At 39.3% G+C, this 17,992-nt stretch overlaps 2 protein-coding genes across 3 annotated transcripts; one reads left to right on the top strand and one right to left on the bottom strand.

The window, feature by feature from the left end:
• Positions 1-847: 847 nt before the first annotated feature.
• LOC306742801 (putative E3 ubiquitin-protein ligase HERC6) lies at positions 848-11,053 on the top strand (the record flags this gene model as incomplete). The annotated part of the gene is made up of 23 exons (XM_079225234.1): positions 848-1,064; positions 2,272-2,422; positions 2,575-2,651; positions 2,960-3,187; positions 3,868-3,959; positions 4,067-4,194; positions 4,667-4,821; positions 5,090-5,148; positions 5,362-5,453; positions 5,569-5,628; positions 5,775-5,871; positions 6,089-6,269; positions 6,491-6,642; positions 7,005-7,124; positions 7,204-7,302; positions 7,503-7,670; positions 8,114-8,254; positions 8,497-8,663; positions 8,810-8,876; positions 8,993-9,063; positions 9,650-9,833; positions 10,329-10,431; positions 10,588-11,053. 23 exons carry the CDS (start codon positions 848-850, stop codon positions 10,821-10,823), a joined length of 3,045 nt encoding a protein of 1,014 aa, XP_079081360.1. The 3' UTR covers positions 10,824-11,053.
• Positions 11,054-11,731: 678 nt separating this feature from the next.
• On the bottom strand, positions 11,732-17,363 carry yif1b (Yip1 interacting factor homolog B; the record flags this gene model as incomplete). Of its 2 annotated transcripts, none has more annotated exons than XM_079224636.1 (8): positions 11,732-13,027; positions 13,731-13,824; positions 14,059-14,214; positions 14,615-14,751; positions 15,039-15,143; positions 15,293-15,422; positions 15,747-15,849; positions 17,318-17,363. In XM_079224636.1, 8 exons carry the CDS (start codon positions 17,361-17,363, stop codon positions 12,872-12,874), a joined length of 927 nt encoding a protein of 308 aa, XP_079080762.1. In that variant the 3' UTR covers positions 11,732-12,871. The 2 variants fall into 2 exon arrangements, with proteins under 2 accessions (XP_079080762.1, XP_079080763.1); XM_079224637.1 differs by having other exon boundaries at positions 17,327-17,363.
• Positions 17,364-17,992: the final 629 nt, after the last annotated feature.

The following is a 17,992-nucleotide window of genomic DNA, read 5'->3' as shown; positions in this document are numbered from 1 at the left end:
ATGATAAATATGCTAGCACACAAAGTGCATTTGTGTGTATTATTGTGTACTACTGTATATTGAAATATACATAGAAAAATACTGAATGTGTCTGTGCTTCCACTTCTGGGCAGTCTTTTCTGGCAGTCTGAATCAATAATGTGTGACTGGATGATGATGAAGATGATAATGCAAGTCCTCACTGCAGAAAAATCTACTAAGCATTTCAGTTTCATTTTTGTGAAAACAAAACCAATACATGACCAGTGATGTCATTTATGTCATAGCTACTGCATGTATTGTTTACACAGTTTGACATGTATTTTGACACGTGTAATGTAATCATAATATATGTTGGTATAAATGTCTTATTTATACTTATTTGTATGTATTAAAAAGCAATGACAGTTTGACTTTCCTACATCACGTTATTTATTTGTTAGAATGACGGTCCTATTGCCAGAAATGTTGCCAGAAAATATAACACTGTATGGGAATAGTAGTGATTATAAACATCGAAAGTGACTTTTGAAAGATATAGAAGCAACTTCTGAACTTCTGTTGGGCTCATGCTGCCTTCCATGCCTCTTGGTAAGATCGTAAATAACAGTACCTCAACCGTACATCCTATTGGTTGTGCGCTATTGCTTAAATAATACATGACAAATTGTACCTAGTTACAAAGTTAGTTATCATGTTAGACATTTTAACTAGAGATACTCACTCGATATATACCCAAAGAACGGGTAACTGAAGTTTATATTTCCAAGTGTGTAAATACCACCAACTGCACATAAAGGCAGCATCTTCTGAGATAAATAGCCGTCCACAGCTAACGCCGTAAGCACAGCTGAGTGGAGACATGGTGATGCAGCTGTACTGCTGGGGAGACAGCTCCAGTGGACAGTTCGGTCCTCTGGAAGCCCTCAGTCCGACTTCATGGACCGTCCCCGGGGTTATAACCAGCATCTGCTGCGGGGAACAGTGCACCTTGTTCCTCACTCGGGACGGAGGCGTTTTATCATGTGGACACAACTCACAGGGACAACTTGGACGAAAGAAACTTAAAGATGGAAAGAAGCCAGGTAATAGTTTACGTAATAAGACGAGTCGTATTACGTTAATACTAAATAATAGCCCAGTTCATATATAATATTAAAAACGAAGAAGTGATTTTAATCTAACCGTTAAAGGGATTTTTTAATCTCATGAATGTTAAATTGAATGCAAGATTGTATTTATTATTATTATTTATTTACGAGTCTGTCGAGTCAATTCAATTTAATGACGGACTTTATCTTATGCTTACTGATAGTCAATGAGTTTATAGCACTCAAGTTTCAGTTTCGTTTCACAGTCAGTGAAGGCGGCGAAAGTTAACTGAGCGCTTTAAAGTGCGTTGAGTTCAAGTGCTTGTGGGAAAGTTGGACATGAATTCAAGGTTTGGATAATGTGATTAAAAGGCTACGCTGCGTCAATTGTGATAAAAGCATTTAGATCATACAAGTAAAACATATCACATTGCATTGTAGTTCTGCACTCGAGATGACAGACATGCGATGATTATTGATTATGAGGATGACTATCAACATAACACGATATGTGTATATATATATATATATATATATATATATATATATATATATATATATATATATATATATATATATATATATATATATATATATATATATATATATATATCCATCCATCCATCCATTATCAGCCGCTTATCCGGGGTCGGGTCGCGGTGGCAGCAGGTTCAGCAGGCCGACCCAGGCTTCCCTCTCACCCGCAACACTTCCCAGCTCATTCTGGGGGATCCCGAGGCGTTCCAAGGCCAGCCGGGAGATATAATCCCTCCAGCGTGTCCTCGGTCTTCCCCGGGGTCTCCTACCAGTTGGACGTGCCTGGAAAACCTCTAATGGGAGGCGTCCAGGAGGCATCCTGACTAGATGCCCGAACCACCTCAGCTGACTCCTTTCGACACGATATATATATATATATATCACAACATTGATTTTGTACGGTCTTACAAAATATTTACACAATAATAAATAATCATCAGTCTCACATCACAATATAATATCAATATATTACGCAGCCATAAAAAGTACTTAGTTGCTTCCCACCATTGTTAATAAGCACTGCCACTTTTTCTACTGTACAGAGTATAACACACTTTAAGCAGTTTAGAGTGATTACAGCCCTTGATTGAATGTATTACGTTAGATATGTATTGTTACACTGTACATTCTGGTTTGTGACTCTCTGTCCGTCATCCTGTGTAAGGTCGTGTGGAGGGGCTGGGCAATGTGGCGTTGATAGCTTGCGGTCAGGACCACTGTCTGGCTGTGTGTGCCTCTGGACAGGTGTTCTCCTGGGGGGCCGGAGACGATGGACAGCGAGGCATTTTACCAAATCTACTGTGCAACAGACCAAGGCAAGATTTCAGTCTATTTAATATATATATATATATATATATATATATATATATATATATATATATATATATATATATATATATTCATACTTATCACTCAAAGTAAGCAAAGTCTTTTAAATGTGTTATCGTATTGTCTCATCAATATGCAGTCAGGTGCCAATACCGCTGCAAATAGCAGTGATTCAAGTTGCTTGTGGGAACTCCCACTCTCTGGCACTGACTAAAGGTAAGACACCGATGACATCTTTGTTTGTTTATATGGAACAGTGCCAGCTCTTGTGATGTTAAGTTTTGTGTAATGTAGTAATGATTTGATTTAGATTTTCATGTGACACTATATCACTGTGCCAAATCCAGGTTCCCTAATCTCCTCAGGCAAGATAAATCGTAAAGTAAATGTTCTTTACCATAGTACAAGAGGAGCTTCAAGAAAACACAGCTGTACAAATACAAAGTATATTTAAGAAAACTTGTTTTAGAAGTCTATAGACAATATATTAACTGTGTTTCATTTTTTGTTTTACCACTTTAAAGGAGGGGATGTCTTCTCGTGGGGTTTGAACAGCCATGGTCAGCTGGGTCTGGGGAAAGAGATTACTCTGCAGTATGTACCAGACCTGGTCGGCGCTCTGACCGGCATAGCAGTGACCCAGATTTCAGCCGGAGCGACCCACACTCTGTTCCTCACGCTCCCGGGCCTGGTGTACTGCTGTGGGGCCAATAAATCTGGCCAGCTGGGGCTCAAAAGGGTGGATGAGAAGGGTACAAACACTTTACTTTAACTTGCTTACACACTCACTTGCTCATATGTAGCAAGCATGTCTGTGTATAAACATAGACTGTCAATGCCGTGAACAATAGCATCACTGACGTATTTATGCCTAGATGACGTTATTTTGAGTGTTGATGGAGCAGATACAATGTTAGCATAACATAGAGTTAGCATAGAAAAGAAAGCATTTAAAAAAGTGGTTTGCTTGGCTTCTTGTGGAAGGAACTGACAAAGCATGAATTCCGACTCTTTGCAAATCCGCATCATTATGTAGATATTTGGGGTTCACAACTCTGTATTAGACCAACCAATGTGCAGCTTTGCTGGATACAGTTAATTAAATGATAATTATGTGTGTATTAGGTAACAGTCACTACTTGAAAAATTAATTTAAAAAGAAATGTTATTGTGCTGAAAACTAAATATCTTTCTCAACAAGTTTTTGAGAATTCTGGACATGTCTAGAGAAAAGTGTTATTTTTCAGAAGAAAAAAATATTCTTGTCTGACTGGTTTGTAATAATGGTAAATCAGAGGTACTAACAGGTGCTATTAACCTCACAACAACCTCCTGATTATATACTTTCTTTCATCTTATTTATCCAAACTCATTATATGTATACTTTTGAAATAAGCACCTTTTCTTTTCCATTTCTCATAATCTTCAACAGGCAGGTTCAAAATCTGTATGGTACCCGCCCTCAGGTCTCAAGGAGTCTCCTTCATAAGCTGTGGAGAGGCACACTCTGCTGTGTTAACACGGGTATAACATCTTCCTACTTTGTTCAATCATGAATTATCACTATGTCAAGATAATGACAGTCTTCACACATTGCTGCTTATGATCTTGTTTAATATTGTGATTTCTAGGATGGCGAGGTTCTCACTTTTGGAGAGGGACGCTACGGTCAGCTGGGTCACAACTCCTCTGCTAATGAAGAGATACCCAGACTGGTCGACAGTCTCGGCGGACCCGCCTCTCAGATTTCATGTGGCAGGTAATAACTAGGCAGACCATTAAATCAGAAAAATACAATGCCAAGAATGGCCCTGCTGGTCTTGTCCAATCTGTGGAGGACGAAGTAATGCATGCATAGTAACGCACACACGGCTCTCTCTGTGTGTTGTTGTTTGCAACAACATCCAACAAAAACTGCCCATGCTGGCATTGGAGGGCAATAAGGCTCCACCAGTCTGTGTTTGCTTTTCTCTTCCTCATCCCAAATATGTCACTGGGCTAAATAAAACAACACATGTTGCAGCTGCGCCCCTTATTTAACACTATGTACCTAACTCGGATAGGGTTGATAATTGTCAAATTTTTCTTTTAAGGAAGGATTATTTAGTTTTGACAGCATAAAATCGTGCATATAATAACTTTGAGAATATCTAGCTAGAGATGCCTAATTTAAGTACTTTTACTTTGTAAAATGTGCAACATAACATTTAGAGCTGTTCCTTGTCTCTCAGACGTCACACTCTGGTTTTGGGCTCAGACGGCCAGCTGTGGGCTTTTGGCAATGGAGCCAAAGGTCAAATTGGGACAGGAAGGACAGAGGACAGTCTGACTCCCACTCTGGTAGATTTCCCATGGACCACTGACAGTGCAACAGCCATACCCAACGGTGTGTATCTGTACACAGTATGTTCTCTAATCATCCCAGGAGATGCATGTTAGGATGTAACATGGCTCCCACGACTACTGGATGAAGTTTTTAGTTAAAGATGGGCCTTTTTTTTGGACAGATCAATATTCAACCTTCACAACAGTTGGCAGTTAAATATTCAGTTTTTATTTAATTTAAGTATAATGGTTGTGTTCTGCGAAAGTAGAAGTTGGTGTAACACTAGCAGATTTAAATGCCGATTGTAAATGTGTTTTATTTGTTGAAGCAGACTTGAAAATATCAGCCGGGTGGAACACAAGCTTCACTTACACTTCGCCTACACAGGTAATGTATCTATTAAAGACTCATTGTTCTTACAGATTTCCACAGAAATATATCCTGATTTCATTCATTATACGTAAGCACATTGGTGTAAAACTATATATGTTTTCTTCCTAAAATAAATGTCCTATTTGTATAAAAAATTGTTCTGGTGAATTTTAAGTTTAAATTACTATATTGTCATGATCAAGTAAAATGTATTGTCTGTGATTGAAGAGCTTGGACCGGGGACAGATAACTGGGCGTCTTGATGAAACAAAACTTCAAAGATGGCTGACAATACGACATGGCAACGCAGAGGCAAAGAGGTCCTTTTTTCATAACTGTATTATGGTTGTAATTATGTAGCTGCATTAATGACATATCAGTCTCATAAGCAGTAACTCCAGTGTTTGTAAGTTCCCCTCTTTGTTTGTTCAACAGAGAAATATCTTCAATGTTTCTGACGAGTTCAAGTCTTGTTGCAAGTTTCACAAAGGCTGAGTGAGTCTTCTTTCTAGTGTTTACTGTTTAGTAGCAAACTCAGCTATAATGTCAAGATTATGAGAGTGATCTTGACAATTAAAAGCATAGTCTGAATACCATTTATGTGCTGCTATTTGGTTTTAATCCTTTGTTTTCGGTATCAGTGGGCCTCCATCTGAAGCAGACGCCTTAACTGTGGACCTTGAAGCTGCCGGCCGAGCTTTCGACCAGCTGCTGGATATACCATGGATCAAACAATCCGTAAAGAACATACATTTTCCTATTTTCATGCATCACTTCGCTCATTTGATCTGTTGCTTGAGACATAAATTGACTGAATGAGGAAAGCCCTTTTGTAACGTTGTAACGTACCAGGCTCTAAACCTCTTGTAGTTCAGATGGATTAGATTAATGTATTTCTTTACAAACGCGTGCATGCTGTGTGAACATTGCCATCATATATCTATTTTCCATGCAGGTAAACCTTAAAATCCTGATTGATTGGCTTTGTGCATCAACAACTGCCCTCAAATCACCAGAGATCATCTTGATTCTGCTGACGTGTCCCCTCTTCCAAGAAGAGTCTCAGGTCATGAACGGGGTGTTGCCGTTGGCCGTCATTATTGGAGAGCTGCAAGAAAAGACTCTGGAAACATTAAGTAAACAGATAACTTTATTTTTTCTCTTTTTGTTATATGACAAAATTATCCTTGAGCTTACTGTACAGTTTTGACAAATATCACAAAATTAGACATACAATATTAAATATGGCCTTTTAATATAAAATGCAATGTTTTTTTCTATACGCTGCGGGTACAGTATGTTGTCAAACTGGTCTTAATGTGCAGTAGCTTGAGCTCTTGTGTTTTTTATTCTGCAGGACGGCGGTGGTCTTCCCTGACACCCGCCATCCTGAAGAGACACATCTTGGTGTTCAGAAAGGCCCTGACCTTCATGCTAAGGAACGGCCTCTTGGCCACTCACAACCCGGGAGTCAAATACCTGCTGGAAGCCCTCAAGCTGCTCTACAAAGTCAGTGCTGTGTGTTTTTATTACAACCATCAGTGGGTTTAGTGTCACAACTATTATAGCCTACCTTTGCGCTCAAAGATGAAAGCAAATCCTTTATCTTTGGAATGGGCTCCTGAAGACATATTTTGACCCCTAATCAAAATTGAATCTGGACCAGTGGCGGAAATATAATACTACCGGATTCATAGGGGGTTGATTTGCGCTCACTAAAGTCATAAATGTTGCTGCCTTCCAAAGCAGGTGTTTGGTCATTATCTCCAGGAAAGTCATTTTCTAAAGCGATTTTTTTTTAAAGCTGTCTGACCACCATTGTCCAATGATGGCCTGGAATTTCATTTGTACATGTTTTCTATTTTTCACAGGCAAACAAAGCTGGACAGTCTTACAAAGTCCCACTGAGCACCTTTTATGTGGAGGAAATCAGTACAAGTGTGGTGGCACTCACTGACATCACTCTTTGGAAAACATTATCTCACGTTGAGGTAAGAACATATAGTGCAGAAGCAATCTGTTATTTTCTAAAATTATATTCTTCGTAAATCATTGATTATTTTCTTAAAGGATGACGTCACCACACCAGCCATTTTCTGCCGCTACCCCTTCCTGTTGAACCTGGTTTGCAAGGTGGCGGTCTTCAACATCTATGCATCCTTAGAGAAGGTACAGTATGTCGTAAAAATAGATCATTTGTAATTATTTACTTGACGTCAATGATGATTAGTTATGATAATGCATAATATGGCTGCAGTTGTTAATTTGAGCATTCATTTAAAATAATATATATCTTGTGCTGTATCATTGTCATCAAATTGCTTTCCCGCTGTGAGATTTCTTTATAAACAAGGGGTTTGTAATTACAGGAGCTGCAACGTTTGGATTATGGTCTGGCTTTGTGGTGTCCTGAGAAGTTTGATCGCCAAGACTCGGCCCCGGTGTTCCAGCTAACTCTGAGACGAACTCACCTGGTGGAGGACACCTTCAGACAGCTCAGGACAGCAGACCACTGCGCTTTCAAAAGAGAGCTTTTGGTAAACACTTCAACACTTTGCCAGCTTTTGTGTTCTGAAGCAAAGTTGTGCAGCTCTTGTCTTTACGTCTACACTTTCCACAATACAACTGAAACTAAATAGCATGTTTTCCACTATTAGTATTAATGTAAAATGTATTGTCCCCCTATGCACATTGTTAGTTACAGTAAAGAATTGAGGTACAATTGGAAATTAGTTGACAAAAAAAATTACCTGGAAACATCCCAATAGTAATTACAAATGTTTATTTTATCGAAATAAGAATTAAATGAATGAGTGAAGATGAGCTGTCAGTATAGTAATTATGCATTTGGGAGTCCCACAAAACTGTTTGTTACATGCACAATATGGATGTCAGGGAAGTCAACCCTGCATGGATATTTATTATTAGTGATTATAGTAATTCAGTTTGGTTCACTCAAAGGATTCTATTCTATTCTTAGGTGCAATTTGTAGAAGACCGGAAGTTGACGAATGTCCACAAAAGAGACTTCTTCCTGCATGTGTTTGATGAGCTGATGGCTCCTGAGTCTGAATGGTTCATGTTCAATGAGAGCAAGACTCTGGCTTGGTTCCCTCCCAGGGTAAGATCAGCAAATACAAATAACCATCTATTCAATTCTTGCATATACTAATATGCTAATACTAACACAAGTACTATTAAAGTGTGAAGAAATAATGTTGATTGTACAAAGTGAATGTGCCTTTTTACGTCTAAGTTGAAGCAACACGTACTGTACATTTGATCATATCAGTCTTTGAAAACGTGTAGAGAGTTATGGTATCATGCCAAATCCTTATCATGTGTTTGTCATCAACCAAACAGCCAAAAGTGGAGGAGAGGACTTACTTCCTGTTTGGTGTTCTGTGCGGCCTGGCTCTTTACAACCACAACATTGTCTACATGCCCTTCCCACTGGTCCTCTTCAAGAAGCTGCTGAGAGTCAAACCCTCACTGGACGACATGAAGGAGTTTGAACCGGTCATGGCAGAGTAGGAATTTTGCAGAAGGAATTTGTGCCTAACTACAGATAATATATAGTCTGTTTGGTAGTTTTGATTTGAAACTATTAATCGATGACATCAACGCATCATAGTTGTATTAAATTGATCTTTTTGTACATTCACTGTGTCTTTAGGTCTTTGAGGTGCATGTTGGAGGACTACACCCCTGATGTAGTCAAAGACCTGGAGACTTCTTTCACTGTAGGTTTATTAAATCACAGTCAGAATGACTGCCAGTGTAATCACATACTTGGACTCTGATGTCTACACGTGTTGCTGCAATATTCTAAACTGGCTGTGATGACTATTCTTTGCAGGTGCTCTGGGGCGGGGAGGAAGTTGAGCTTGATCCGACAGAAGCTGGAAAACTTGTCACAGCGTCGAACAAGTATGCTTCCACAGTCTGCACGATAAGCACAGCAGCGCAGATTTAGAGTCTGCCTCACAAACTTTAAACGTTTAAACGTTCGTCAGTCTGTGACTCCGACATCCTCTCACATTTTTTGCCATTTTGAGTGAGTAATGTCCAGTTCAGACTGTTGTCCCATAGAGGGCAGTGCAATGATACTTTTCTGCCATTCAAGACTTAAGGAACATTTATGTAAACAGACTTGCAGCAGAGAGGGAAGATTTCTGGACAGCATCAGCACTTAGTTGAAGCTACTTGTATATTTTAGTTTATATTTATTATTATGTTTTCTGGCTGCCCTCCGGTCCGAACCATTCTCGTGAACGCGGCACCTCAGGAACACCTGGAGGGGATTTCTTCTAATTAGGCACAAAGCATAAACTGATTTGATTTATTTTGGGGGTCAAAGGTCACCGTGACCTCACCAAACATGTTTTTGACTATTTCACATGAATGTCTAAGAGGATAAAATGATACAGTGACGACCTTTTGGACAGGCATGGCTGGCTGGTGGAGGAATAAAACTGCGAAGCACTAAGTCTAGTTTAAATATTTTTCTTAACAGAAAACAGTTCGTAGACGCCTACATCAACTATGCCTTCAACAAATCAGTGGAGGGGGTGTTCGAAGCATTTAAGAAGGGCTTCTTCAAGGTGTGTGACATCGACGTGGTGGAGTTCTTCCAGCCCGAGGAGTTGCAAGCAGTGACGGTTGGCCAAGAAAACTATGACTGGGAGGTGTTCAAGAAGGTCTGTTGAAGAAGCTTTTTCCTTTTGAATCTTGAAGAGTCAGACATGTAGATACTGAGATTTATCGCTACACACTCACTTTCTTTTGACAGCATATTGTAGCTTATACATCTTGTAATTGTTGGTCGTTCTAAAGTTTCTCACAATCACCTGAAGAAATCAACAGTGATTTAAAGTTCATGCATGCAAAGTTCAAACCAAACCTTCATAAAAGACATAGGAAATCACATTTAAAACTATGTTGTTTAATTTGGGTTACAAGCCACAAAGATTGGGAAACACTCATTTAATCTTGGACATATTTTATAACATGTCAAAAAATGTCAAAAGTAGCTCGTAACCTCGTGGCTGTTAGTTAAATCCGTGGAGTAAAACGTAGACTTTTCCCCTCTGAATTGTAGTGCAGAAGAAGTAAAAAGTGGAAATAATGGACATTTAAAATTGGACTTAAGTACAGTGATTGAGTAAATTCCACATGTGTGTTTTCCCAAACAGAATACCGTTTATGAAGGTGAATACCATGAGCAGCATCCAAACATGCTGACCTTCTGGGAGGTGTTTGAGAATCTGACACTGGAGGAAAAGAAAAAGTTCCTTCGTAAGTATTAAACATTGACTGTGCTTTGATCAAGTTGGACTAAAAGTCGAGTTGTAGTCTTCTATCAATTTCAGCTGAGAGAAACATGTTCATGTTTTCCCTTAGTATTCTATAAAGTTGTCTTTAATTAATTTAAGATGCTATTTTCGCCACCAGTGTTCCTCACAGGCTGCAGCCGGGTGCCCTTCCGTGGCATGGAGAGCATCAAGATGAAAGTCGCCGTCTTGCCCAACGCCACTGAGATCCATTTGCCAGAATCCCTCACCTGTCACTACCTGTTGCTGCTGCCTGTCTACGAGCGGTACCCGGTGGAGAGGACCATGCTGACCAGGCTTCGTCAGGCTATTAATCACAACAGAGGCTTCTGGAAGGATGTGAACACGACAGAATGAAGTCTTCCTCATTCAACTTTCCGTCGTCAAGTCCTGTATTGAGCATTATTGAACTATTACAAAGAAATATAACCAGCATTCCCACATATTCATTTAGCTTTAGCGACCCACAAAAATTATGGACAGGTTTTTAAAGATTGTAAAGATATGTTATGCTTATGTGATATAGAAAACACTAAAATGTGTGTGATAATCAGGAAATGCATTATTTCCTTGTTATATTTTACCTAAATAACCTATTAAATAAATACATTACTCTTCAATACTGGCTTGCGGGTTATTATGATTTCTAAATAATTTCAATGTTTTTTTTGTAACCACAGGTCAACTATCAAAACAGTCTAATATCTAACAGTTTGGTTATTCCCTGGATTATTTTATTGCCGAGTGGACTCAGTCAATTTAATATATTTTAGGAAATTCTTGATGATGTAGTTAGCAGCAGGCCTGATAGCCGCATTAACTTTAAAAAACGGCACATCACACTTAAAAACTGAAGGCTCAAAGAGAGGATGAAAAGGGGACATTTTAGTTTGCAGTGCTCGAGGATTCAACCTTCTTTCCCCCGTAACTGGTTGAGTCCTTTATTGTAATGCAAATTTAGCTGCAATAGTTTCTTTGGTAAATAAAAATAAACGAGCAAATTTTTAGCACATAAATCCCAACTCACACCTCAGCAGCTCCATCAATCAGACTTTATTTAAGTCATTATACCACTTTAATGGCTTGATTTCATAGGTTGTATGCTTTCATCTTACTTTGACAGTGAGGAGTGGGATTCTGTCAGGAGTCATCCCGGAAAAATAAATGACCTGCTACACGTATATAGAATACGTCATTTGTAATGAGATGCTGCAATTTCAGGAATTGTATTTAAATGAGCACTCTGTCAAAATAATTGGGAAAAAGTTTTATTGGCACCTCAGTTGACTGAGAAAAGCATTCATCAATAATTAGATGTTCTGGGGAAAATGCTAAAATCCTGGTTTTTGAATAGTTTCCTGGATTTATTTAACTAAATGTGATTCCTGCCCTGCTTTGATCTGACATTGGCAACATAAAAATAAAGCTGTGACAGATGATTTACAAGCACATTAAAAGCACAAGAAAGTATTTCTGACATATTTTAACTATCTCAAAGGAAAAAAATTCCCAGAACAACCCTCCCCAGCCCTTTTTTTTCTTTTTACATTTTTCAATATGAAAAACTAAATAATTTACTCAGTTTTTAAAAAGGATATCAAAGTTAACTCGACATTTAATTGCGAGGTCTACACCCTCATGTCGTGGCTTACAAACAGTTGATGTTTCTATTCAAGAATTGTCAGGCATCAAAGCTCATACATGTATCAAAGCACATACAAAACGATGAAACAGATAAAACTGAGGGGTTACAACGCTTACACTCCAGTTAGATGACCCTTGTTTCCAGCTCCGATCATCAACAGGTGTTTCTCTCAGCCATGAAGTAAACAATTTGTCAGAAATCGAAGCAGAGCCTCTTCTAAACCTGGATTTGACTTCTTTCTCATCATTAAATGGACGGTTTGTATGAGGTTAGTGTGCTTTCTTTAGTCGGCTCAGAACAGTGACATGAAATATCAGACTAGAGCAACATCTGTAATAATACTTTTTCTATACCCAAACAGACTTAAATATTACTAAAAAACATAATTAACAAATAATTACAATGTATACAAAGCCAACTTAAAGCCACTTAAATGTTTCACACATGGAAGACATTACATACAAAAAAGGCAATACTAATGTATCAGGGCAGTGCAGTGAGAAAAAAAGGCAGTCGTGTCACGTCCTCTCCTAATCGTCTTGTAGCATGTGTGGTTTTGCTCCACGCATACGTGGTGTGAGTCTTGTGACTGTAAGTCTATCGCAATGTCTGGGAAGTGGTGGGATATTTTCCAGACAACTGTGGTATTTATACGTTTCATCCAAGTCCAGCTTCTTTGATGGGTGTGTGTGTGTTTTTTCAAGGTGGTTAGGATGGCATTCGGACAGCCCAGTTCATCTACACAATGAGTGTGTGGGTTTTATCTGATGAGGTGGTAGGTGAGCCAGTACATGACGATGGGTTGAGCTGCTGCTATAGACATGGTGAGGTACATCCTCAGCTGGTTTCTGGTTCCTCTCACCAGTCGCCCCTCTGCCGCCGCTTCAGATAACAGCTTCAGACGCATGGTTCTGATCTGTGGAGACAAAAATATAATATTAATTAATTGACCATTGAACAGCTGAGCCTCTCACATGACTTGTGACATGCGGTCGGATGCAACAGCCTTGCCATAACATTCATCGTTATGTGGGTGACACTATTCAGATTTTGGTTAATTAAATGATCTCAATAGGATGTAGTCCAGAACAACAACACCTTTACATATGACCTCAATAATAAACAGTTATGAATTTACACATATCCCAAAAATGTCAGCAGAAAATGTTAAATAAAACAATTAAAAACTTTGCCGGCATGTTTAATTGAACTGCAATAGGTTGTACAGGTGTAGCTGATAAATGGGCCAGTGAGTGTAAATGTGTGTGCGACGTTAGTATGGATGAGGTCAAGCGTCTAAGTAGGTTAAAATAGCAATATGAAGGAAATTGAGAGGCAAGTCTTATGTGTTATTCCTGTCTTTGGTTAGATTGACATCGGTTCTTTGTATATGTACAGGAAAGCGTCGTAGAGAGCCATGGTGAGTGGAGGTGAGGGTGAGATTGAAGGAGAAATGTCCAGGATGACAAGACGAAAACACCCTTTCCAGAATAAAGAGTATATAGGCATCTAATATTTTGTTTGTGTGTTAGACATCTGTCCTTAATTATTTGTAAATGGAAATATGTCAAGTAAGATTATTCATTAAAACTCAAGAGTTAGAAGATGCTGCTACTCACCATAAAAACAAAGATGGCGGCACAGCACCACAGTAGAGAGAGATAGTACGCTGACCTCCCAAACAACAGGCCTGCTACTACCCCTATGATCATCCTGAGGAAACGGAGAGAAGAGAGACATTCACAGGTTAGGTATAATATCCACAGAGCCTTTGTGTTAAACTACATTCACGGGATGTTTTGTCCTTAGCATCCATTAAGTGAACATTTGCCGTTAGAAAAGAATAAACTGAGCAAAACAAATAAATACAACTATTGAGAGGAGGTGAGAGGCAGCAGAGGGTGAGTTGGTGATGAAAAAGTGAACCTAGAAAGATGCTGTGCATACCCAACATATTTATAGCCGGAAAAAGCCAGCAGGTCTATGGTCGTGAGGTCAGTGTTGACGGTCACAAGGTAGAGCGACAGCAGGACCGCCAGGACTTCCATGATCAGCCACACCAATGCTGAGCTGGCCTGAACACCCAGAAGTTCTGGAGAAAACCTGAAGGGTGCACGAAATGATAGTCTCTTCAGAATGATATAGTGTGAACTCTACAGTAGACGCTAGTTGTAGTGCGTTATCAATGTGAGGTGGGACATCATTATATATAACCATTTACATTTTAGTACCATTTCAATCCACTAATTAGATTTGTATTGGTATTAATTTGCAAGTTGAATAAGTGTAACGATGTAATATATCAATCCAGATTGTGTTTGTTAGAAAGAGGGGTGTAATACCTAGAATTCACATTAAACCAACAAACAGCAAACAATTTAGAAATATTCTACCTTTTTTTAATGATCATAAAGATTATAATTAGATCAGATTAGCATATTTTCAAAACCGGTATCATTGTTGTTGTCGTTGATAAGAACACAAATGTGTGTATCATCTGTACCTGTTCTGTGTGCCGAGGGCCAGTCCAGCCACCAGGATGTATGTGATGAAGCCCATGGCGGGAATGTAGAGATCAGGAGCGTTCACATCAAAGCGTGGAGCCACCGGAGTGTCCTGCTGGTAGCTCACCTCCCAGTTCTACAACACACACATGATCACACACTTACTACTGGCTCAATCCTTACTGACTACACTTTGGGCTGAAAACATGCAGCACTGTAGCATAGATTCCTGTAAATTATTTCCTTGTTTTTTTTTGTATTATTGAAATTAAACTACAACAGGCAGAACCAGAAATAGGTATTTTGTCTCAAAGCGGAGAATACGGTGTACGGAAAGCCTCACATGCACAGTATTACCTCTACTGGTGCAAAGTAGTATACAATACAGAATCATTTATTTTTAGCAGGTGTAAACAGACTTACCTCGTGCATGTAAGGGAAAACTAGAAGGCCCAGCTTCTTCCCAACGTACACTGTATCCACAGCAAAGTAATACTTCAGTTTAGAAATTGGGATGAACCTGTCCAGCTAAAACAAGCAAGCACACATGCATGCATTATTCAGCCTGCTTTTGCCTTGACCCGATGTATTAACAGGCTTTTGAGGCCATTTTGAAGGAGCCCTCTTGCATCATTTCTTGTTAGCAATAATATAAAATATGAAAGACTCATTCTTACATTCTTGTCTACCATTTCCCTTCCCTGTGATGCCAGTGAGCTGCCATATGCCATGGCAAGGTTTGACATGGGGTCTGACAGGATGGACTGGCCAGAAAATCCTGCTGCTTGAGGCCCGGCCTGCTGGTTACTGCCAACATAATCACAAGAATAAGTAATGACTTAAAGTAAATGATCCATGTGTCAGCTAAAATAAATACATGCATATGGTGAAATATATTGTGATGGGACGATACAAAAGACTGCAAAGCCAAATGAACAGAAAGCAAATTAGCCTAGTTATGTTCTTTGTAAACCCCCCAAAGAGTCAAAATGACATTGATCTGATTGATTGACAAAGATAGCCAGATTTTTTTCCTTGATGTATTCTAGTGCAGAAACATAGTAACAAAGTGCAATCAGACAACATATTCAGAACAGATCCTATCCAGCCTAACTTCAGCCTTGCTCCCACCTGTATCCCGTCTGTAGTCCATGTGCCGCTCCACTCGTATCCTCAAACAGTTGGCTGCCTTCTACACCATCCACTGAGCTATTCCTTAGACGCATAATAGGCTCTGGATGAAAAGAGAGCGGTGAGAGATGTGTCAAAACAAAGGAGGAGATCTCAAATCACTTACAATTTTAGGAGTTGCAAAAACTTTGTAAAGCAAGCAAATGCAAGACAGCCACAATTACAGGAAACCCGAGTAACCAGCATGCATCAGTTTGTGTGAAGAGGAGACTTATACATAGACATTTAAGACCTACCAGTCTCTAACATCGGCTTCCCTGTGGACGTGCTGATCATTTCATGTTAGTTTGAACATTACATGCAATACTACTTTGGCCGACTAAAGTCTGGAGCATATCACAGACAACCACTTTGAAATATGCATGCCTAGATATGAAGTGTGGCCCAGTTGGAGCTCAGTTTGTTAACAACACACCCCAACAGTGTAGAAATCACAGTCCTTTTAGACAACAAACATGGGCGTGTCTTTGTCGGTGAGCATCCTCAGTGGTAGAAATCACGTAGCAGATTTAATTCCCCACTTCTGAACGGACAATACAGTTGAAGTGTATTGCTAAATTTACTCTAGAATCATAAATCAATAACAGAGTTTGTGTACAAATAACACAGTTGATGACACACACACGTGTTATAACTGATCACCCAACCCCAGTGTGAATGCCTCGTGCAGGAGAAGGAGCTCGTTATATCCATTTCCTTGAGGAAGTAGTAACCTCATCACACACGTATCACAAGCGCAGATTACATCACCTTAGTTTCAACCTCCTTTCCCTGTCGCCCTAATGGCTAAGAATAAATGACCGGTGTGACATAAAACCTACAGGTCCCAACACAGAACATGTAACAGCTAACATTGGTTTGGTGTGCTTTGGGGAGGCCTGTTTACATGTGGTGATGCACAGATACTCGTTTTGGGGACTTGAGGGAACGTTAAAGCAAATGTATTGTTGGCTATAACCTCATTATTAATGAGGCTATAGCCCAAAATACATTTGAGTGGCAAAGGCAGACCCTTAAACTCGTCACACATTCCTGCTTGTGGATCCGAGTCAACATTAAACACAAGCCCCAAAGTCTAACCCTATACACATGATTAGCTAACGTTGGCTAGCATTCATTCCACACAAGGGACACACATGACCTGTAACGCTACAGACCCAGAGATAACGGTTACGTTACCGTTAGCCAGCCTAGCTTGTAACTTTAGCTAAATAGCTAAATTAGCTAGTTAATTAATCATTTGTGGGCAAGCTATCAACTTTATTTAGCTAATACTGTCTTCCGCATTATTTAAGATTAAACTATGGTGATCCTATGTTTAGTGTATGTGCTTATGAAAGTTGTCCAACAGTATCTAGCTAGCCATTAGCCTCAACCGGCAACCCATCATCATCATCATTATCAGTTCCGTTAACGTCGGGTTCCAGAAAGCTAGCGTTAGTAAGAACAACATGTGCACATGCAGCTGACATCTTATATTAAAGGCTGATTTTAGAGACGAAGTCACGTACGTAACTTACGCTGTCTGAACCCACTTTGAGTCGGTGTATAATCCATTTGGACAAACGGGACGGGAGCAGTCAGTTTACCGACTCCTCTTGTTGCTAGCGAGCAAGCTACACGGGAGAGTTGAGCCGGAGCGAGTCACGCATTTTACCCGGAAGTAAACGCTTTCTTCTTCTTTTTAGTTGTGATGACTGGTTACAAACCCATGTAGAAGCTGAATACCGCCCTCTACTGTAGCGAATAGGTTAAATAACATAAAGCTTGTTTTACATTGTACTTTATCTCCAACAATTGTGAAATACTCCACTTTCTATGAATCTTGATTTGACCTCTTTTGAAGCGGTGTAATTGAGTACAGCATTTGTTAGGTACCTGCACTTTATTATTTGTACTTTTGTATTTTTCCTTTGTGCTTCTTTGAATTTCTACTATATTTCATAGAGAATTATTGTACTCGACATGATTTTACTTTTAAAAACTTAAAAACTTTAAACTATACCCACCAGTATGTAGCAGCTCCACTAACTCTACTAACTACTTCATTAAAAATAGGCCGACTGCTTACATGGGAATGCATAAATGATGCAGATAAAATAATAATCTCATTCTCCATAATACGTTTGTGTACTTTTAATGCTAATACAGGTAGACTATAGTGAAGGCCGCTGCCCGGTAAAAAG

This window comes from Taurulus bubalis, assembly GCF_910589615.1.
Source record: "Taurulus bubalis genome assembly, chromosome: 10".
Taxonomy (NCBI): Eukaryota; Metazoa; Chordata; class Actinopteri; order Perciformes; family Cottidae; genus Taurulus; species Taurulus bubalis.
This window is presented reverse-complemented; position numbering and strand designations above follow the sequence as displayed.